General features: G+C 40.5%; 1 protein-coding gene across 3 annotated transcripts in view; it reads right to left on the reverse strand.

The window, feature by feature from the left end:
• The window catches only part of NTF3 (neurotrophin 3), a 54,599-nt gene extending 37,611 nt beyond the window's left edge, over positions 1–16,988 (reverse strand). The window contains exon 1 of one of the 3 annotated variants that reach the window (XM_009675423.2): positions 16,500–16,988. In XM_009675423.2, coding sequence (XP_009673718.1) covers positions 16,500–16,517 — 18 coding nt within the window. In that variant the 5' untranslated portion in view covers positions 16,518–16,988. The remainder of the gene's footprint in view (positions 1–16,499) is intronic. The other 2 variants (XM_009675421.2, XM_068953790.1) reach the window with 2 other exon arrangements.
• Between the last annotated feature and the right edge of the window lie 7,278 nt (positions 16,989–24,266).

A 24,266-nucleotide genomic window follows, 5' to 3' on the forward strand; every position in this document is an offset into this window, starting at 1 on the left:
TGCCTTTTTAGCCTGGTTAACTATGGAACCAAAATTGTATTATCATGTTACCTTCTGAGCCCTCTCAATAATCTCTGAATTGGCAGACCCATGTTAACCAAACCTGCTCGAAGTGCGAGATTCTCAAAAATACTAACTTCCTGAGGTTTAATGATAATTTGTGGAAGAAGACACTCAGGGGAGGTCCCATACCAAGCAAAACATTTCAAGCTCTGTAGCTTTTAGCCTCCCCGTTAGCATATTCAGAGTTTCAAAATAGCTAAAACACATGCTAATGCTTGCCTTGCTTATAGTCAGAGGGCATGGAAAAGATGTAGGATACTATGTGGGTGTTTAAGGGATAGGGAGGTGAGAGCAGGAGAATGAAGAGAGGGTGAAGCTCAAGGAAGGAGGAATACAGTTTAGGCCTGAGCTCGTGAGAAGTGTTTTTCCCTATAATTACTTAGGATTATTTTGCAAAGAGTGTTTCTTTGCCAGCCTTGTCTTTTAGCAGGGAGACACAGACTAAATTTTGCTGCTTAGTTTCTTAATGTGCAAACTCTACTTCTTGTTGATATGCTGTAGTTGAACACCGAATTTGAAACCTAGCAGGCCTCTTTCCCTGCTAGCTGAGGAGGTGTGTGCATACATAAACTCTTTCACCTCCTCCCATTTTTAGATGAAATACAAAATTAGGAACAGAAACAGAAACGTGGAAATGGCTGAGAAGCTAACAAAGATGAATGTACCCATAGGAACTGCATGCACTAGAAAGCATAATTGTAATTACCCTTACAGGAGCAGGAGGTTCTCTCTTTAAAATTCAATTTTGCCAGGAAATAAAGGAGGTTATAAATAGGTAAAAGAAATAATTAGGAACACACATTCAGTGAAAGAGGAGTTTCTTATGTTCACTCTTAGAACTGTATCTTTAGGATTTCTCATAGGAATTGTTGTGTCACTCCAGTGTGCTGTCAATATGAAACATTCATCTCATAACAAAGTTCATAGTCTTTCCCCTCAAAAAAACAAACAAAACCAACCAACAAACCACCTCTTACAGGTAACACTTTCAATTTTAATTGGAAGTATTTTTAAGTGTTGAAACCGGCAGACATTTGCTTTGGTTTTCTTCTTTCTCTTTATACTGAAATGGCCTTAGTGATTCCAGAGACAGTTAAATCTATCAGAAAGAAGCGAAATCCAGCACTAAAGAAGCCCGGGGGGGGGGGGGGGGGGAGGGAGGGAGGTGAGGAGGAAGGGAGGAAGGGAAGTGATTCCAGCAGTGCCAACAATGAGGGAAACACTAATGTAGACCAGCCATTGGTATTTTTACTACTACATTGTCCACATATGTTCTGAATATGGTAAGACAACACACTGGTGATACTGCTGAAGCCAATGGGATTTACAAAGCTCTTCCATGCATGAACAATGTTTGGGAGAGGGGAATTTTCCCTCCCCTCTGTTTTCTTCCTGCTATCACCAAAGAAAACAGCACAGGTGATTTTTAAAGGAGGTGAGTAAATGGTTCTGGGTTTGATAAGCCTTTGCCTCATCCACAAATACAGCCAAATACAACAGAGATTTTATTTGCACCGATACAGTTGTATTGCACGTCAGTGATGTGGTTTGGTTTTGCCTGTTCCTCTCAAATCAAAATGTGTATTAATACAGTTTGAGAAGGATGCACTAACTCTAAAAGAGTAAGGTTTGATAGCCAGGTGCAGTCAGCAAGACCAGAAATAGGTCTGGCTGGAAATTTCCCATTTTGCTCATGTAGAACATGCTTTCTGTACAATTGATGTTCTCCTTCAGATATTTATGATTTGTCAAGAGTAAACATTTCACTCCATGTGATTTATATCAAATGAAATATTTCCTTAATTTTATCCTAACAAACATAGCGTATGTCCGTTTCCTTAAACTCAGTAACAAATTACACAGTCATTTTCTGTGTACAACCTTCTGTTCTGGGAATTTGATTCACAGACATGATTCCTTCTTGTGGGCTGAGCCCCCTCAAGGATAACATCTCCAACAGAGAGTTTATTAATGCCCCTCAAACCAAATTGGTGGGGTAGCAGCATGACATGGTGTGCAATGGAGATGTAGTCTGGAAATCTGACGCAGCCATTCTTTTTCTGTGCATCCCACATTGGCCTCTAAATAGTTTAGGAAATTCTGATTTGAACCAACAAAAGCCAATGTCAATTTCTGTGAGCAATCTGGCAGGGATGCAGAGATCCCTTTTTCCTTAACTCTCTTTTCATTCTGAGATCTCTCTCACCACCAGTAAGGCACCAAGGCATTGTACCAGGAGAAAAAGGAGAAAAAGAAGAGTATACGTAGAATTTCAAGAACAGAAAAAGATGATGAATGAGAAGACAAAGGCACCAAAAGTCCTCAATTAGCCTAACTTTTCCTGAAATGAAACCTAACAGATTCAAGCAAGAATTTTATCTTTTCACAAAGATAATCAATGCTATTGAAAAAAAAAACTTTTTTTATAAAACATATTTGAGACTTTCGAGTCAAATAAGTAATTTTAGGGGAGCTTGTGGACCCTGTCAGGTCAAACAGCGATAGGGCATAGAGACGTCAAATTGAGAAAAAAGGCTATTACAACATCTTAATGTATACTTCGAAAAAAAATACAAAAAATTGCCATGCTGCACAGCAGGAACAAACCAAATTGCATGTTTTGGAGGAAAAGTAGGAAAAGGCCACAGCTGTCTGTGTTAACAAACCACAAACCCATAGGAACATTCAGAGACAAGAGAAAACTGAGGACTACAAGCAAAATTTGACAAAAGGCAATCAGAGCCAACTTGTAAAAGAAGCACAAAGGATTGCATAATAGATGGGAAAAAGTACTGGCTGATGCACTTCTAGCTTTTAGAAAGAATTGTTTTGCAACCAGGAAGCCAAATCACTCTGCAAAAGAAAGTGATAGAAGGACTGAGGATATTTACCAAGAAACTAAGGAACTGACTGGAACTGTTAAACAGCATTCTATATCTAGTAGCTGGATCATTTCCTTGAATCCAAACAAAATCTTTGTAACTTACAAGTTGTGCTTTTGTGCACAAGTTAAAGTGAAACTTGTAATGACGGGAAATCATTTGAAGAGATTTCCAGGAGTGTTACATGACTGATGGCATTTCATTCCAAGGTTGTCCCTAAAATTTAAGGAAAGAGATACTGGACTGAATTTTTTAAAGAGAAGTAGGTACGGACAAGTGAAAAATATGAGATAGAGCTGCAATATCTTTACCTCAAAGGAGCATAGAGGTAGGAAGATCAAATTACAAATAAAATAAGTTTAAAAAAATTGAATTCACAACACGAGAGTCTATGATGGTGACTTCCCAGAACTTAGAACTGTGGTCCAAGGTTGACACAGGCTGTTTATTTGTGTGTTCTGGGGGGATAAAATATGTTGGCTCAGTATTACCAGTCTCATTAATGTCCAGGGGAAATGATACTTGCTGAAATGTCGTTTAGTAGAAGGTTCACCTTCAGAACAAGGTATCTGCTTATGCAATCAGAAGATTAAAAACAAAAGTATTGTGAATTTTTATAATCGTCATGTAAAGAAGAAACAGAAAATCTACCTAGATAAAGGTCATGAGATCCATAGTGTTGTTCTGTGTACAGTCAGCGCGCGCACACACACACACACACACACACACACACACACACACACATTGTATGAAAAAACAGCTTATTTGTAAATGGAATGGCAAAATATGGGCACAGAAAATAGTAGTTTCTTTCTACGCATTTTCTTGCTTCTACCTAGTCATGTCTGAACAAAGATATACCTGTGGAGACATAAAAGTTACTTCAGCATTTGCCATAAAAGGGGAAGGAAAAAGAGAAAGAATCTCAGTTTTCAAAATATGAAATAGTAGAGCCAGTTGATCAGATACCATACAGGGACAGAGCAAAGCTATGAACAGATTTTTGGCTTCGGATTTCCCACTTAAAAGAAGACTTATAGGTGCCAGACTTTCATTAAAATTTGGTATGACAACAAGGTCCAAATTACCCATTAAAAATCTAATTAGCATTATATTAAAAAATTATGACGCAGTTAATGTACTCTAACTAGAAACCACAGTGCAGTGATAAATGTATTGTAGGAAAGACCAAGGCAGAGAGAGAACTTCCCATGATATAAGTGATTAAACTTCAAATTAATTATTTTGACTTTCTGTGTAGGACTGCTTAGTTTTCAAGGTAGTGAGCTGAATAATTAAATGATAACGACATGCTGAGAAAAGGTTTTTCCAGAATCATTTATTTTTAGCTTCATTCAGCCCTTGTTCAGACCAGGTTTTGATTTTGGTGTTTGGCAAAGATGGGCTAGTAGCTGAACACACTTGACATCTAGCTCTTTTCATACTAATCTTCCAGTCTTTCCAGATGGCAGAATTTGCTTCTATTCCCATCTGTTCCTTTTCAATAAGAAAAAAGGAGAAAAAAAATGAAATTGCTAAAACTTTTGATGACTTTTAGAAGGATCTTTGAGCTTCTTTTCAAGTGCTGTGTTCTGGACCACATCCCTGTGGAAAGCTAGTAATGGCACCTATGATTATTTGCCTTAGATCAAAGGTAAAATGCCTGGTTTCATTTTCCAGGTTTGCCTGAGATAATTCATCTGGACGAAATCCATGGATGAAAACTTTGAAAGAGTCAGAGTCATTACATCAGCACATGCTTGCAAAAGGAGTAAACAAAAAAGAAAAAAGAAAAAAAGAATGGTATCAGACTTGTGATTAGATAACACTTAATGCCACCTAGCAGTAGACAGATCAGAGCAGAATTTCAGGTGAAATTTCACTGGTCCAGATTTTCTTCCTGCATTTGGAAAAGATTTTACACAGGAATAACCCCACTCATCTGCCTGGATTATTTACAATTGTTTGTGCGTAGAGTTCTCAGGTCTTGATTCTGGCATAAACTTTCGGGGACCCAGGAGGAACTCCCTCGTGGTCCATTAGGCTTCTCCTACGTAAGTGAGTTCAGTATTAGACCTTTGTATGCTAGTTATCTCTGGAATTTGCAACTGACTATTAAAGTAAATTCAGCGGAGGGATGATGGAAAGTGATGGATGGGAAAAGGTAAAGAAAAACCCCAAATTCACCAATAGAAACCTTCCAGGTAACCAAAAAGTCATTTTAGATTCTGCTGGGAAGTCTAGAAGAGGGCCTGCGTAACCAAAAAAAAAAAAAAAAAAAAGTAACTAATCTGGAGAAAATGCACAGAGCAATTAGAATAACTATGTATGTCTTTAGGGATCCATTTACGAATAAAAAAATAAAATAATCAAACTTACAGAACTGTCTGAAGGAAGGCTCTGGTACAGAGGCATGGGGAGGAGCTTGAGGATCACAGAGAGTCTACACAGAGTTGTGTAGGCATGCCAGCTTGTATGAAGTTACTTCAGGGATATCTGTTCCAGGCTGCTGCCGGGCTATAGGCATACCCCAGCTGTCTTTGGGAAATGTTGCTAAGATTTTCTCTTGAAAAACAGCTGTTCTCCAAGAACAGTTTACCCATTAATATATTTCTGTTAATTCTAAGAATTAGATTTTCATCAGTGATGCTCCTCTTTACTTTCACTTCTCCCTCAAGGCATATCATCACAAAAAAATTCCTCTAGAAGTTAATTAATGAAAAAAATGAAATTGAAAACAAAGCTCTACTCTAGAGATATCTTTTGCCAGGCTTCCCTAAAGCCACCCAGGACTGCTGTTGCTAAGAAGTTTTATATGGAAAAACACTTAAGTACTATAGAAATGAGCGGCACTGCAGGTGGGTGTGAGATGTTGTAAAGATTTTTAGTGGAGAGATGGAAGCCCAGTTACTTGATGAATTGTAAATTATATATGATAGAGCTTTGAGTAATATGCTACCTGGCCAGCTGGAATCTTAGGAACACAGGCCGTCCTGGGAGATACTAGATTTCATTAGGAAATGGATTTTGTTGGCTTTAATTTCCCAATTATGAGTAATCCCCACTTGACCTCCCAACCCCAGCAATTTTCACAGCCCCCTGTGAGGGGACAGCCTCATGCTCTTGGTTGTTCCAGCTCAATAGGCTTTGTTGGTTTTGTCCCTGATGCTGCAAGTACCAATCTTCCAGATTGTGGATGACTCTTGTCTCTAGCAGTTCAATAGATAGGTCAACAAAGACCAAGATTTTGAGGAAGTGGGAAATCTGCCAGTTTTTTTAACTTGCTTTGGTGCCCAAGAGGACTTAGTTGAAATTGGACAGTATCAGGAGAATGGTTTTGGCCCATGCACTCTGGTGGTTCTGGCAAACAGTGTGGGGAGGAGCACAGGGCACAGACAGTTCCTAATAGGCAAATAGAATATTGCTGCCTGTTCTGGGAGGGACAAGAGTTTGAGATGGTCTCATTTGGCTAAGACACACTGCGCCTGACTACTTTATATGCAAGCACCATGCAGGTCATTCAAAGAACTGTGGGATGCGTTTGGCAGATGCTGCTACTCAGCACTCATGTCTGAGCAGAAAGAGTGACTGTTTTTTAGCACACAGACTTGTAAAGTATAAGTATTCACATTTTTATTCACAAAGCTGTAAATATTTATAAAAATCTAGTTTGTGAGACTTTCAGGTTCTCTTAGTATTAGATTAATTATGCTTCTACTACTATCCATACTAAAACTCCAGTTAACTTCAAATAAAGAAGTCAGCTCTGTTTTTGAAAATTCTGTTTGCTGGAGCTTGGGGCCATCAGGATGCAAAACATGATAGTCCTCATCTGTATTAACATCAAAGAGTTTTTAACTACAGCTGCTTTCAACTTTGCATCTTTCTCAAAGTGCTGCTAGGTAGTCCCTGTGCAAAAGAGATGTGTTAGTGACACTGAAGTTCTCACTTGCCCAAGAGCTTTATTTTGCATTCATCCCTCATCAGATGAAAATTCCCTTTCCTCATTTTTTTGAAAAAGAGGTTTCTTTTGTCCAAATTCTTGAGGGTTTAGAAGTCAACTGAAGTTAATTAAAGGAGTAACCTGAATAACAACTATTCAATTGATGTGAAATTGAACTCCTGTAATTTTCGAATAGTCTCTCATAGCACAATATTATTCCTTCAAGTGGGCTCTAACGGTTAAAAATTACTCTTTTCAGGAATACACCTAACTTCTTTTCAAGACAACCTCTCTAAGTGCAACAAAATGGTAATCAGATTCTCCAATCACATCCCTATCTGAATGGTCAAAATCTCAGTAAGATGTGGTTAAATGTAGATGTAGACGAGTCCTCACACAGACTAACTTGACGTTTGCCACTTAACAGGTTTTTGTGCTGCTTTCTGAAGGCACTGATGTTTCTTATTGGTTGTCTAAAGAACAAAAGGCTTTTAAACTTCCACACTCTGAATCACACCTTAGACACAACGCACACACACACACACACACAAGCCACTTAAATTCAATTAAATGAATTACCTATCTAAAAAATGGGCAAAATTAATGTATAAACTACTTGCAGTTACTAGCCACTTCTGTAAGTGTAGGTCAGCTTGTTTCCCTGTGTTACAGAAGAAATTGGAGCTTAAGAGAGGTGATGGTGCAGGGCAAGTGGATGGCGTGAATGGCAGGGGCTCTCAGTCATGTTCTGGAAGGCCTAAGTGGAACCACTTCTGAGGGAAACTGGCACGTGAGTGACTATGGTTTGCATAAGTGGCTGAGCTGAGATGGAGGAGGAGTTAGTCAGCACTGCAAAATATGACAAGATGCCCGAACCCCAGACAGGAAAGCAGGCAGAAGTTTGAAGAAAAATTCCAAGAGGGGTAATGAGTTGGCCAATGCAACAACGAGACATTATGGTGCCAGTGTCATAAGACCTAAAGGGAGGGCAAGCAGAATGCTGTGAAGGCCAGAAAGAGGAGGATGGAGTAATGGGATGGATACAGCATTCTCATGGCATGCTCACATGTGGACTGCTCCTCTCCCATTTGCACGCACGCATATGCATGCACTCCCACACAAGTCCCACACAAGTGCCTCCCCCACACATCTCCCATCTACTCTGCAAAACAACATGGCCTCAAAATTGGATGTAAGCTGAAAAAAACAGGGCATTGGAGACTATCAAGGCTGGGGTGGTGTCTGGTGAGCTACCACCTTTTTCAGCCGTGAGCAATCTAAAAGTGTTATGAGGTAAACCTGCCTGGAATTAGATCAGTAGAGAAGGAATGTGCTGCAAATGGATAAAAAGAATAGAAAAAAATGTTGCTATATAAAGGGACAGAGAGTGGTTAGAAAAAGAGACAGAAAATAAGAGACTCAGACTGGAAAAGAACAAGATAGTAAGTCTGGGAAAAATCAACTCAAAGCACCAATATTAAATGGCAGGGAGGAAGCTTGAAAGGAGTAATAATGGAAATCAGCTAAGCAGGATTTAAACAATAATTTATTGTGGTGGATTTATTAGATAATATGATATTGAGGTTCTTTTATTGTAAAGGATGAGAGAAAGAGAAGAGAGAAATAGATAATGCAAAAACCCCCAGTATAATTACAGATAGCAAGTACAAATGCAATATGTAATCAGACAAAGAGATGGAAGAGGTCCTCTGCTTTTCGATCACATTTAGTCTTGGGCACTGCAGTACCACAACAATATGGATGAAATTGAGGAAAATCAGAAAACTGAAACAGGCATGATTAAAAAAGTTGGCTTAAAGAAAAAAAAAGCAAACGTACTCTGTAAGACAAAGAGAGAAACGTAAGGCAAAGAGTTAAACGAAGAGAGATGGCTCGTGTCAAGTATTTGAGTGGCCCAGGTCCTGCATATATGAAGTAAATAACAATAAGGAAGAAGAGCTGCTCAGAGTCTAGGGGGATCTAAGTGGGAGAACATGCAAGTATCAATAAACAGCAGGGAAAAACTATCCTTATATGGAGACTTATTAAATTACAGAATCATCTGCATCATCCATTTGGAAAGTTAGTCACTTAAAATATATCTATGCAAACTATTTGAGAAATGAGTGAAAAAAATAGTTTTGCACTTACTACAGGAGCTCAAAACAAAGAACTGAAAAGATCTTTTCTAACTTTTGCGTGCACAAATCCATGAAAGACCCCAGCACATGAAATGACATGTACCTCGTCAGCTATGCTTTTGTTATCTGATCCAGAGCAGGGTAAAGTTTGTCTTTTCCTAAAATGGTGTCATTCAATGTTATTTTTGCTGCTACCTTAAAGTTTTATTTTATGCATGCCATTTACATGTTAGGATGGGATATGGAAGTGTGGGGGACAATAGAAAGAGGACACACATGTGGACAGTCATGAATGTTTCCAGGTTCTTCCAAAGCATTTCTTGGATATTTCTGCTGTAGCCTTCACATCCAAGCATTTTTTTTTTTTGACTCAGGTGACTACATAGTATCTATTTTATTCCCCTGAGGCATCAGTTCTATCAGTTTTATCACCATATTTCTGATACCAAGCTCATTGCAGATCTCAGCATCTAGTGGTACTACAAGTACACCTCAAAGGTAGTATACTAGCAAAATTGACTAAATGTCTCTGGTGGATTTATGAGGTCTATATTTCGTGGCTGAAAACCATAACATCTGATCTTGGTTTGGAGCAGAAACAAAAAACCTTCCAAATTCATCAAATCTCAACACTACAAAGGTTGCGTTTCTCTTCCGGATGTGCTTGTTCACCTCATGGCTGAGGCAGAAGCCACAGAAGCGGATGCTATCTTAGAGCTTGTCCAATCGCAGAGTAATTCAGAAGCAGCTGTTGGGTTTTAATTTCATACTCACAACCTGAATACACTCCTAAGTGCAGACAAGCCTTTAAGAATTCATGCACAGCACAGTGTACTTTCCTTCTGTAACCCTCTAGTTAAATGCCAGTTAACTGAAGATATTGATTTAGGCTTCCTGCACATCTGAGTGAGTTATTGTAAGGCATAGCCTAGAAATAAATATTTCTGAATTAACTAAATCAACTTTTTCTCACATGCAAACTCAGCTAATGTAAGATAAAACATGTAAAAGCTATAGTAGAGGCAAACCCAAAACAGAGGAATTTATTGCTGGAGGGTGCAAATATCCATCTGAGCAATAAATGATATTTATTGCTGTTTTCTACAGGCAACACACATAGCTGAAGCACAGAAAACGTTTGAGGAGTGTCACAAATCTTACCCAGTAGGGTGCAGTCTTTCAAGAACCTATTCATCCCACGGTACACATCAGTACAGGTTTGTAACAGATAACATAAATGGTACCTGTTCTATGGAAGCTGTATATTTACATGGCTAGGCACGCGGTAACTCCCTCTAAAATAAAGGTGCAAAGACAATCTGTCATGCACTCTGGTTGTCCAGCACTGCGTGATGGAAATGTGGAATTAACTGCCATCTCCTCTATGTGCATTGAAATGCAACCAACAGGTTATTTTCCTAAGCTCCAGACAGCTACCAATCAACTTAGTTTCAACAAGCAGAGACACCTACCCTGCCCAACACATTAATGTCCTCATTTACAAGCATCTTCGTCACACATTTCCACACTTTCAAAAACATATGAGAAGCCAGACTGCAAAAGGCCCCTTTTGTGCGTGTGTAGGGGAGGTGCGTGAGGAAGAGGAGAGGTAAGGAGAAAGATAACAGAGAGAACGCTCTTCCCCTCTTTTCAAATTCCTGCTGACCAAAAAGGGCAGGGGGCTCCTGGCCAGCACCAAACTACCTGTACTATGTGAAGGAGACTTCTAACTGGATGGTTGGTATGTTTTTTTAATTCCCAAGGAGGTACAATCTTGAAAGCCTCTTCCCCTAGAGACTCACTCTGTACATTCCCTCTAACACTTACTTCACAACCTTGAAGCTCCTCCGTATCCACCCTTGCCACTCCTCTCCTCACACGTAATTCCCATCTGTCCCCTCAGAAACCAGCTTATCCCCACATCCCCCACCAACAGATGTACACGTCTCCCACACAGAAACAGCTGCCATCCACCTTTTTCATCCCTACCCACACGCTTCTTGATTCCACTGTCCATCCCAAATTATCATAGGGAGGAATGCACATACCCCGGGACCAGCAAGCATCCCCAGAGACACCCAGATGCTCCAGCCTTTGCAGACAGATTTCACTAGCTGTGTCAGGACTACAAAGGACTTTGTGCTGACACAAATACTCCACGTTCTTGATATTTGAACATGGCTCAGTCACTCATTCTTTGATCCCCCTTCCTGCGACCATCCAGCACTAATTGTAACCATCAATTCATTTCTCTTTTTCTAGCCAGCTGGGAGGTTGATGTCACTGTTTGCTTTTTGTTTTCTACACAGTTAAATACCGAGGAAGCAGCACAGCAGTTGAAGGCGAAGGCATTGGCCTGGGCTGAGCTGGGGGCAGTGGGTTGAGTCCATGGCTGCAGCTGAATCCTAGAGGCTGGACCTGCTTGCTGCAGTCATGCATCTCCCCCTCATGGACAAGAGCTTCACTGTCCCAGTGGCCTGCAACCTGCCATGGAAGGAAGCCAATAGCAGAGGCAAAGGGGCTTTCTGCTAGCTACAACCAACTCCAAGCATCGCATGGAAAAATTAGCCAGCTCAGCATCTTGAATATGATCATCTGCAGTTGTAAATTGGCGCATGAAGCAGGACAACAGGTTCCTAACATAGCCCATGGCTGGGCAAGCACAGCCTGTCTATTAGCTAAGTAATTTACAGGCCACCACATTTTTTGGCAGAAATTGATCCTCTTGTGGATCAAGAAAGGGTCCCATTAACTTCTATGCGACTGATGCTACATAAGGTCTGGGCCCACAGGCTTGCAGTGTTCAAGCTGAGAGGTTCTGTGTGATCAGACTGTATCAGCCCAGTGCAAGTCGGACAGAATTAGTCACAATCTTTTGATCAGCTGTGGATGGAACTGAGCATTTCTCTACCCAGCGTAGGACAGTGCTTAAAAAGACACTAAGGCTCTAGGCCAATTGGATGATTTGAGAACAGATGTTGTCAATATATGAGAGTATTTTGAAGGGAAAGACATCCTTAGACTCTCACACCCAAGATGTATCCTGTTTTCCTGCCTTCAGCCAGCTGCATATTATTCCAGTATCACTTCAAGCCATGGAGAAAGCTGGTACTTTAGTGTTTCCTTTGCCTGACATCATTGCTTCCTATGTGTTCTTTAACCCACCTGTTGGTCAGTCAGTAGCCAATTAACTACCCAAAAGCCCTGCTAACTGTACGAATAAGGTGTACTCATGTGCCTGCAAATGAAGGTGGTGGGAGTATTTTAGCTAGATGTAATGGGATTTGCTTGGGAATATTTTGTAGTTCTTCAGAAAAAAATCTGCAAAATCTTTAAAATACACACTGTTGTACACGTCACACAGAAGACAAACACATCTAGCACATGTTCCATCCCTTCTCTGACCACACACCAAACCATTTTCCCAGTTAATTATCGTTAATCATCTTTCCCTACCTACTCCTTCTCAACACAAACATTGCTTCTTAATAGTCATGAAATTCACCTCTCTTTTTTCCAGCACAGAGAGTTGTGCCACAAATGCAGTGGCTGTATAATTATCCAGTTGGCCTCCAATAACCAGCTTATACATCAGTACAGCCTCCTGCATGCGTTTTTGTAACCTCTGCATAGACATATGTCCCTTACAACAACCACTGTACATGCACACCTCATTGACTTCAGCTTCTTCCAGCAGCCTGGCTATCATTCTCAGCACATGCCCCCCTCTACAACTCTGCCAATCATGTAAGCACAATGGCCACCAGACACATCTGTCCCTAACCCAGTCCACTCGTAGACAACAGCATCTCATACATCCATGTACCTATCTTCACTAACTGTATGCATTTATCTGTGCCTCCTATGTGCTCCTCCTGTGCGCTTAACTCACAACCTACCCTCATGCTTCCATGCACACTTGCACATGCATGGCCTCCTGCAGTTGTAGCCAGCCTCCCTTAAACCAACAGGCAGATCACCACAGATGAGATCACCACTTATTCACTTTTTGCACTCTTCATCTATCTTCCCTCCCCAAAAGCTACTTTCATTCTCACAAGCCCCACACCCAGGTCTGTAATCCTTCCCTGCACTTCCTTCATCTACTTTGAGCCTGCAATGTGCACAACGCTCTCTTATTAGTCACAACTTTTCATATCTTTCACCTTCCCTTCCACAGCCTTTACAAGCACAACTGGCATATACCTTCCTTGCTCACACATCATCATGTGTCAACCCATGTTGACATGAGTTCCTCCCCCCTCATAACGTAACTATCACTCCCATTCACTTCACTTCATGCCCTACAGCTCCTATCACCATGCACCTCCCCGCAACCTGCACACTTTACTTTTGACCCTAGTACAACCACGTGTCTTAAAAAGCCCTCCAGGTAGTTATCCTTCCCATAGTTTTCCTCCCACTATGTTATATCTTTAGTCATTACTCAGCTAGCACATTTGTACCATTCCCTCTTACTGCTTAGTCAGTACCTACCACAAACTCCTTGGCTTACATTTCAATTCTCTTGTTCGAAGAAATACCTCTTTTTATTCATCTCTGTGTTGTGACACCCACACCCACACCCACACCTGACACTATTCCTTACTTCCCATTGTTTTCCTCAGCTGCTGCCCCTGTACCATATTGCCTGTTCTTCCCTTTTATTATACCAGTTACCCAGAAAGAGGCAGCCATTCCTGCCCTTCTGGACTATTTTCTCTGTTTGCCTACAAAGCCAGGCACAACTCTAAATTTCCTTCACCCTGCTCTCTTGCCCCATAACTCCTGTAGAACACATTTTGCCCAGGCATCTTTACACAAAATCCAGCCTTAATTTTGTCCTTTAGACAGGGATCCTTTAGATCCCTTGTTTTTCCCCATGCTTGTATTTCTCAAGATCTATCACATCTTTATATACCTGCCACAGTTCACCCTGCCCACATAATGCTCATGATCTTGCATTTCCTTACAGCACCTTCACACAGCTTTTTCCTCAATTCTGCCTCTCCCTCACAACCAGGTACCAAATGTCTTCAAGACTCTAGCAGGCTTCCATCCTCCTCTGAAATTTCTCCTAGCTCTTACCTCCTCATATACCTTTATGGCTCTCTATACGCTTTCCCCATCCCCACACATTCAGTTCACATCCAGCTCATTTTTTCCTCCCTATTTCTTTCCTCGGCATGTGTTCCACTACCACACAAACCTTCCCTTTCATACGCTAACACCTTCCTTGCAAATACCTCACCTTATCTAGTTCTTGACAGTCAGAGGGTCTCCTTTAGACCCCACGCAAGCATCATGTATCCGATTATTTTCCACACCTCTCTCCAAATATACAATAGCTCACATTTTTCATCCTCCTCCAAACATCCTTTGTGTCTTGTGCTTTCACCCATCTCCCTCCACTCCCACTGCATACCCTAACTCCCCCTTGCAGACCCTAGCAACCTTGTATGTCCCTTTCTCTATCCTCATCAGCCTCCAGTCTGCACCTTTTCCCCATACCTCCTATGTGTTACTTCCCCTTCTGAGCTTCTAAACTTCTTTCCACCCACAAAGATCCTCTTTTCCCAGTTGCTCTGCAGCAGTGCCCCTTTTATGCTGACCACCTTTGCATTGCTCACCTGCCCTTAGTACCCAGACACATACTATTTGATACAAAGCAGTTTTCTTTTCAACATGTAGCACCTTCCCTCCAAACTCCTTATATCTAACTTTGTACGTATCATTTAATTCATCCTTCCCTGAGGAAAAAACCAAAAATCCAAAATCTACATGTATCCCATACCTCAACATACTGCACCCTCCTACACAAAGCACTCTCATCCTGGCCCCACTGGTACATCCTCTTCTCCCCATATTTTGGTTAACCCATCTGTAATTGTACCTAGCTTCCCTCCCCCTACTGTGCTCACACACACAGCGCCATGGTATTGATGCATGTATCTGCGACCAGTCTTTTTAGTACAAGCAGTTGGAACCATGCCGAACTCACTTTCATTCTATGCTGCTTTTGTCTGTCTTGCCATAAAGCAAAAAAAAAAGCATTTTTTTTATTATTAGATTTTCCCTTTTCTGATGTCTTATTTGTAGGTGTTTCTTCCACCACTCCTCTACTCACACGCTTACACAGGTCAGGTATTTCTGTTTCTGAGAACGTCTTTCCTATTTGTCTGGGTATTTTCCTGAAGGCACAACGTAAAGGCAAACTTTACATACCATTTGCACTCCTCATACAACAAATCACACAAACCAAGCAGCAAGGAGCCCAGCGCTTTCTCAGTTGTATTGTAGTTCATAACAACCAACTGGACCACAGAGCACACATCCCTGTCTATTTTAAAAGGGGGGGAAAAACACCTCCCCCCTACACACTCCTCTCTAAATAACTGGTTTTGCAATATAGGAATCAGAATGCGTGCATAGCAGCCCTATTCAATCCAAAATATCCATCTCTCCAGATACTGTATATTTATAGTTCAAGAGACAGGATCAACACAGAGCTTTCCCGTTTATTTTAATGAAGGATTAAGAACTGATCAGAAAACTATCTAAACCATTCAAGGACTTTTTCCCCTCTTGGCTAATAGCAGTTTGGTGTCTCCATAAGGACTCGCCAGTAACTGACGCTTTAAGCTGCATTTCAGCTGTTTAGATGAGAAACAGCTTTCTATTTTCCTCTAGATGTGTGTCTATATTGATTAGTCGTGTGCTGCATTCCTAGAAGGCACTTAGCAAACACTGGAAATTGCAGCATAAGAACAGTTTTCCTGCCTGCCTAGCACAATATGAATGTATCTTTTTCACCTAGATGCAGATGTGCAGAGGATCCTTTGATCTCCGGTTTAGTGTTTCTGTTTGAGGAAAACGGGGATTGATTCAAAGATCATGAATAGGGTTTCCAACATCTAGCCAAAAAAAACCCAAAAAACAAAAAAAAAAAACCAAAAAAAGTACCAGTACTGTTAGTTACCTGAGACATGCAAGGTCTAGAAACAGAGAATTTGGACTTTGCTTGTCATGGGCTCTAACTTTCCCTTAAGGTCAGCATGCTACTTTAGCTGAGGTTGGTTCTCACAATCCCTGCTCAAGATTTGCAACCCCTTTTTTTGTATCTGAAGATGCTGGTTTCCCTCTTAAAATACAACTAAGAGTCTCTTTGCTTTTGCCTCTTAAACCAGATTCCTTTCGCACCTCATATTTCTCCTTTGCTGTTTCCCTTCCAGAGACCTGAACAACAGCCTGTAGAGCAGGAGGAGAGAGGAACCTCAGGACTAAAGAAAGCTATGGGGCAGCAGGGGTGGGGGAAGGAGGAGGCACAGCGGGAAAGTTAGCAACATTTGGGACAGATCTACTGCTTACAACACCCCCCCATCCCCATTATACTTCTTTAAAGAACCCCTCTCCCCCCCTCCCCTCCCCGCCCTCTTAGGACCCTATTAGAAAACGTCAAATTTCCCTTACCGTGGTAGGAGTAACCATGGCATCCGTGTGAATGTTTCCAGAAAAGTCGACATGAAGAGAAAGGTGGATGTAAATATGTTCATTCAAAGTCCCAAAGTTGGTCGGGTTGGGCTGTGCAGAGTTGCTCTATGGGAGAGGAGCCTTAAACTCTGAGTCCCGTGAACATAATCTGCTCGATTATAACAAACCAGCTCAGCCAGATGGCTCTGTGCTCTGCAGATTAACCCCTTTATTGCCACACTCTGCTTTTCCTACCTACTATTTACAATAACCTTGCCTGGTTGGGGAATTTCAGAGAATGAGGCATTTTCCTGAAAATGACAAAACTGTCATAAAGGTCGTTTCCCCCCCGTGTTTGCTAAAGAAAACCATCATGTGCCTATTTTCTTTTTTTAATGCTATTGATAATTTTTTCCTTCTTCCTGGCAAAATCTTTTCATATCATTAAGAACACTATTAGCACCAGGGAACATTTGAGACAATTCTTTTGTTAAATCATAGCCACCTCCTCTGGACTGTGATTCCCAGAAGACAGTATTTTATTGGAGGAATGTCTCTGCATTTGCACTCTAATGGTCCAGCCACCCTCCCTCCCTCCCTTTCTCTCTCTCTTTTCTCTCTTTTCCCCATGCTCTCTCTGTCTCCCACACACACGTTCACACACACACACCCCCACACCCCCCCACACCCTTTGGTCAAATTGCCAGCATGTGTTGATATTCTTACCCATATTCAGAAGTCATTATAGGACATGTAAAACAGGTGAAATAAAGAAACCGGACTAGAACGTTATAAAGCTCTGCTCCCTCCCCCGGCTCCTCTTTTTTTTTTTTTCTGTTTTGTTTTTGTTTTGATTTTCAGTTAGTATTTCCGTTAACCAAGTCACTCCCTGCCATAACACAAAAATAAGTGTTGGGAGCAACAGTCGCTGTTAAGAACAGACCTTTGGATAGATTTGTGGTCAGATATTCCTCATGTTTTGATCCGCAGATTAGTCCATTAAGAAAAGGATGGCGAGTGCCAAAAACATGGAAAGTTCATCAGCAACCAGCAGCGACCGGTTTCCAAACTTTTTATTTAGAGTGATCACTCACAGAGATGGCTGATAAATTTAGCTGCATGCCTCTGAGTCTCCCTCTAAATTTACATGCTTAAGTCATCTTTCTTTTCTATTTGATTCAAGCATAATTGAGCAAGTCATAACCACAAGAAAGTGGTCAAATAAGATACCCTATAATACTTCAAATCTTAAAAGACACAAACTTGTTTCCTTAAAGAATACTTCCTTTACCAGCTCATGCAGCTTTCTCTTTTGCTGTTCAACTAAAGGCTTTTTCCTCTTCCCCCCCCGTGACATGATGACTAGCCCTCCCATGATGTCAAAGCATTGTACTATCTTCTTTAAGACCTTTAAATCAGCCTAGATAGTTGTCATAGATTTATTAAAATATTTTCCAGTGTAGGTTGAAACATGGTTGTTGTTGTTTGTTATGGTTGTCCTCTACCTGATTTTTTTCAACCATAAAATGAGCCCATTATAGGGAAATTTGAATTCCACACATTGTAGCTGCCTTGTAAATCTGCCTGAGTTGCTTATTGCTTCTAAATGTCTAGACATAGAAGAAAAAGAGTAATCTTCAAACATTGCCTCCTAAGATTATTCTTCTAAAACTTGCTGCTGTGCCATTTCACCAAAAGCTTTAAACCTTGAAAAACTCTAGAGCCTTTTTGTCGTCATAGTTTGACTGAACGCAGAACTTCCATTGTTTTTAGAGCTTTTTCAGCAAAAAGGAGGGAATCAGAATTCAATCCTGTCCTCCCCCACCAGCGCTACAGTCAGATCCGAGAAATGCCTAAAATATGACTCAGCTTTTAATCTACTGAAGTAGACAAACAGTGCCAGTAATAGAAAATTTTCATGTGGCTGGCAAATGCTATGCTCCTCTAGAGGTAGGCAAAGGGTTAAATATCTGAAGGCAGCCCAAACTTTGCAGTTGCAGCTAGTCCAGCAAAAAGAAGGCAAATACATAGGCTACAAGTAAATGCTAGACACAGAGGGACTGGCTGCCTCTGATAGGAGGTAAAGCTACCAGAGCCATGCCTTGCGCACGAGTCGGGGGGTTTTGCCCTGTACTTGTGTCTGGGTCTGTGGGCAATCAGTGTGCCTTGTAATTTGAGATGTGACACCTTAATCTTGCCAAATATGTATGCGCTGTAAAAAGCATTGTAGACAGGGCATTTTCACAGCTATAGAAAAGGGAGACATGTTTGATACTTGCAGTTTTCCAAACTCTCTCCCGAAGACATTTCTGTTGTTCGCAAACTGCTTTTTTCTATATATTTGAACATCTTCATCTGTTATTCTGAATGCTTTTGTAAGTATAATCCTTAGAACAAGTGGTTTTTTTTTTTTACACTTCAAACATGTTTCTCACTTTTTGCTGGTAAACCGTAAAGCTCCCAAATGATCGCCTAATTTCAGGTATAGTCATTGGATCTTAAGTTCTGACATACCAGTAAAAATGGTTTTACTTTGAACAAGTCTCTGTTCAGTCTTGAAGAATGTGCAATACTACTCTGAGTGTGTTGTAGAAAGTCATCATTAATTTCTGAGGATTTTAATTGGAATAACTGCTAGGCACTGATCTGATTAATTAGGTCCTTGATCAGACTTTAAAATATGTATCATTTTATACATATTAAACACATGTATCTTTCTGTATATATTAACAGATACCACTCTAATTGCCTTTGATGTTAATAAAATAGAATATTTATATGTAAGATATGCATGTTAGCATGTAAATGGCTGAAGATTGTTACTGGATTAAAGGTATACCTCAGGTCATTACAAAAGCAGGCAGTTAGTTTTGCCTGCTAACCGTTAGCTTTTGCAACAGCACCACTCTGTGGTCGAAGTGTTGAGTAGCTACTGTAGGTGTACCACATGCATTTCAGCAAGTTTGCAATTTTCCCATGGTGGTTTTAATACATATCGGCAAGTACATTTACTGGTAATGGAAGTACGTTCCTAACGTGTTCCACCATTTATCAGAAGGTAGTTTGTTGTAAAGATGAAAAAGAAGAACTGGGAGCAAAAGATTTCTGACCGTTTTCCCATGATATGTTAGCTCTGAACATTTTGTCCAATGAAGAATTTCAATTTAGGAGGCTGTTCCCCTTTCAGATGTCAAAATCACTTTCATGCTAGTTTCAAGAAGTTAATAGAGGGTGTGACAACATTGCCAGAGAAGATTTTCTGTGGTGTATGTTGTAAATGTTTTGTTAAAAGTAAAAATGAATGCAATCAGAGGTTTTCTTTAATTGAGGGAAATGGTCACAGGGGAAAAAAAAAAGACTATTTAAAAATAATTTGTTTAATTATTATAAAAAAATACCAAAGACAGCATTTTAGAGCTGACAGAACTGATGAAACCTTATTGACATTAGACTTCCATGCACAATTGTATCAGTGCTGAACTCAAGCTATCAGGTGCACTCATGTTGGGATTTTCCGCACATCCCTTACACTCTTGCACCCAGTCTAGAGAAATAACAAATATTAAAGAGAGATTCCATGCAGGATGCACAGACTAGGTCAAATTTAGCTCTGTCACATTTCTTGAAAGCTTGTCCTCTGCAATTCTTCTTCTTTTGTTAAAAAATAATCTGATAAGTGCTTAAAATAATCAGAACAGCTCATAACAATTGACAAGATAGGGCCATCAAGATAATAGAGTGAAAAACCTGTACCCAGAGCTGTAGACATGCCAAAAGGCAGGATGGAAAAAATGCAGGACAAGAATCATTAATTAGGGTCACACCCTGAAAGTCATTGCTATTCGGAGCTATTCCTGAAAGCAATATGCTTTGCAGAGTTAGCTCCTATGCAGTTCACCTGTAAACTTATTTTATTGACATTAGTAGGCCTGGTTTCATGATGAGAATTACCAGAATGAGATTAAATAAGGTCCTAAATATGCTATTAATTACCAAAAAAAGGCTATTTTTTACCTATTGTTTGAGTAGAGCCACTATCACTCTCTTGAGTAAAACATTTCACACATACACAACATAGCAGTATTCAGGCAAAGATTTTTAAGTGTTTTACAAATGCTATTAATTTCTAGGTTTCATTGTTCAATGAAATGTAGGGATCTGTACTCCTACTTATTAAGTAGTATACAAGAGGTGACTAGCCAATATGCAGCTATGTTTTGGCAGTAGGGTTATGGATCATTACAAATCTTCTCCAATATACTGACGTGTTACATCACTTATCAATTTAGCACATATTTTGGACTTCTATAATATTTGTAATTTTTCTGATGGTATCTAGTTCTTCCAGAGACCATCTTTATTGGAGGAATTATGAAGACATATTACAGCAGAACATGGTTAGCTGATGATAGGCACAATTTCTGGAAACAAAAAATAACTGCTTGGTAACATTAAATTTTCTTTCAGCCTCTACTTACCTGTTATGCTTACTAAATCAGTGGAACAGAACTCACATAACTATCTACAAAAAATCAATCTCTTTCTTACAGAAGTGCTAAGAAAAAGAATTGTCAAATTAAAGCTACAACAAGAAGTTAGACAGGAGTAGCTAATTATGCTGAAACTGGGAAGAAGTACCTTGAGTTTTTAACAATCCCAGATGGGTGAGAAGATATTGGGAATCACACTGTCATTCTGTTGCAAGGAAGATAAATTCCACGCGGGGGCCGATATAGAGGTGCATAGCCTGCAAGACATAGGAAATAGTCTGGTGAGACCTCAGCTAGGATATGGGAGCCGGTTCTAACCAAGATCAAGAAAGATCAGGACCAGTCAGAGAAGACCTGGAGAATGCTAAAGGCAATGATCCGATGTTTAAGAGACTTTAAAACATAACCTATGAGGAAAGACTGAAACAATTACAGTTGTTTACCAAGGAAAAGAGAACTTGGGAGGTGGTAGGACTGAATACTTAAAGCTCTTAAAAGGCATGGGAGAGAAGAACTCACAGCCTGAGTGAAGGGGACAAGAACTAAGAGATCTGTGTTACAACAAGAATGATTCAAGTTCGACATGAAGAAAAACTGGAGAGCCCAAGCTTCAGAATAGCTTGCCTAGGCTACTGTGATGTCTGCCTCACTGAAGGTCATCACAAGCAGGTTAAACAAAACCTGTCAGGTCTGAAAGACCTGTAATTGATCCTGCCCTGAGGCAAGGGGAAGGCCTAGGTGGTCTCTCCCAGCCCATCTTTTCCATGACCCTGTGACTAGCATCTCCTTTGAAAAAGAATGCTTTCTGGAACATCATGTCCTTTGCGCTCTAGCCTAGCTTTTGAAGTAAAACTTCCAGTGAAATCTGAGAAGTTTCTTCTAGATAATCATGCCTTGGTTTGCATCACTAAGGGACTTTATCATTAGGGGAATCCACTGCTACATACAGCAGAGCTACTTGCTGAAACGAAAGTGCACACTAAAATTTCCACAGAAGGCAGTCAATCCTTAGTAATTTCTTTTTTTTCCTGAACTGATCCCTTTATGTGTGTGAGATCTGATGGAAGTGCAGTATCTGAAGCAGGTTCAGAAAGAATGAAGAAAAGGTCAAGTACATTTTTTCAAAATTTTTTAAAATTAAAAATGCTACCACTAAGCCAAGCAGTCTCAAAGTGGAGACCCTCAGAGCATTGCTAGTTTGCCAGCGTGGCATAATCTGTATTTGCTAAATTCGAGCAGGTAACCCATCACTGAAATGAAAGGCATAGTTCGATGGCATATATGTGACAATGATCCAGCCACAGGGAAATGTGTCCTTGACTTATGTGCTTATATTCCTAACATTAATGCCAAATATACGTGTTCTTCTCATTTGTCAATTACCTTTACTGGAAGAAGTAGAAAATAGAAAAAAAAAGAAAGGAAGGAAAGATAATAAAACACTCCAGGAGAAGGAAGTACTCCCCAGCCTTGCACATTTTAATGTGCACACTTGCAAGCAGTAGTAAAAGTTAGTGTAAAAATAGAGCTACATTTGGGCAATGACATTTTTCTTAACTGATTTAAGCACAGATCTCATTTTTGTTCTGAGGTTATGTTTACTAGAACAGAAGTCATTGTGATTCTAAGTGTAGCTGATGTGGAGTGTTGATGTGGAGCAGAAGTCAGCTTCTGGAGTCAGTGGGACATTTCCCAGCACTTGTTTGTATACTCAATAGGTAATAATTGTGTGTTCTGAACCTTCAAGACATTTTTATTTGGCTTACAGCAATTTTGATTCAAACTTTTTGTCTGATGGATGCTGATGCCCATTTGGCCTAACTTCTACTTTTTAATTCTCTAAAAATATACTGTGAAATCTCATTTGCTGGAGGAGGGGCAGGGCAGCAAGCATGGCATGGATTGACTTTCAGGCAATCTTAAGGTGAAAGTCCCATTTGAGCTAATGCAGACGTACAATGCAGACGTAAAAGGTTTTAAGTGATTCTAGGCCAAATTACCTTCTCAGTCAAACTAGGCCTGTCATTTAAAAAATAGATTATTTCCCGAATGTAGGAAATGCACTTGTCTAGCCACCTAAATACTGCTTCAGAATCTATAAGCAGAACATTTAGTGCCTCAGTCTATATGCTTAAGTTTAAGTTGAATGTGATTATCTGTACTAGTAAGCTGTTAGCAAGTCCCTGGCATGAACTTGGCTTGTGTCAAATAATGCTCTGCTCGGCAATTCCCAGGCAGGATTTGGCAGTTGGAGGGGTCCAGGGTCCATTCCAAAAGGCAGTTTGCGCACAGTTGCCCCCTTGCAGACAGTTGATTAACACAGACATGGGCTTCTCCATGCCAGTTGGACTCGGTGTCCAGGAATGCTTAGTTTAGTATTAGATATAGGCAGTGATTTCAGTGGGACTCAAACATAAATTCATTGCTATACACTACTGCAAAAGCCCTGATTCAGCAAGTGGCATGTGCTTAGTTGACAAGACGCAAGTCCAGAGCCTGCTCTCAAGGTCAGATTAGCTCTCTGTACGCATAGCAGGCTTGCAAGTGCAGCTTCTAGCGTGGCTAGATTGCCTCTGCAACATGGGGCACTCAAGCCTGGAAGCTTTGTGCAGTGCCATGCCCAGACAAGGTGCAATCTGGTGCCCTGCACACAGTGTGTGAGGTACCCATGAGGGTGTTGGATCAAGGATGTGCTGCCCTTATAGTCAGGTGGATGAGTGGATGATGTGTGAGCACAGGCAGCAGGTTTTCTTCATGCTCAGAGGCTTTCTTGAGCTGGACTCTAAGAAAGAGAATCGTTTTCTCACTGACAAGCGTTTCTCTTTCTTTTAACCAAGGAAACAGACGAACCATTTTGCCTCCAAATCCATCCTTCCCCATTTCTATTTGAAAGGAGAGGAAGGATGTGAAATTTCAGCCTGTAAGGAAACATGGCAGAGAAGTCTAGGACTTCAGAATAGCAATTTCTTCTTTCTGAAGGCTTTATAGCATGGCACTGCAAGGCTTTTGACTCCAGTTCTCATCATAGAAAGGAGGGAGGAAAAGAATGAGGCTGACTGGAAAAATCCAATGTGTTCTTTCTGAGTGAATAATAGTACTTACTATTGAAGATGATTATGCTATGGGCTGTCTAAGACATCCAGTCTATGCCCCTTTTAAGTTTATAAACTAACTGTAACTCTGAATAGCACTTCTCTTCGCTCTCTAAGGCAGATCATGCCAAATATTGTTCTACTACATCGTCATGGCAAATCTCTCTTCCCAAATATCATCGATG

Source organism: Struthio camelus, chromosome 1 (assembly GCF_040807025.1).
Source record: "Struthio camelus isolate bStrCam1 chromosome 1, bStrCam1.hap1, whole genome shotgun sequence".
Taxonomy (NCBI): domain Eukaryota; kingdom Metazoa; phylum Chordata; class Aves; order Struthioniformes; family Struthionidae; genus Struthio; species Struthio camelus.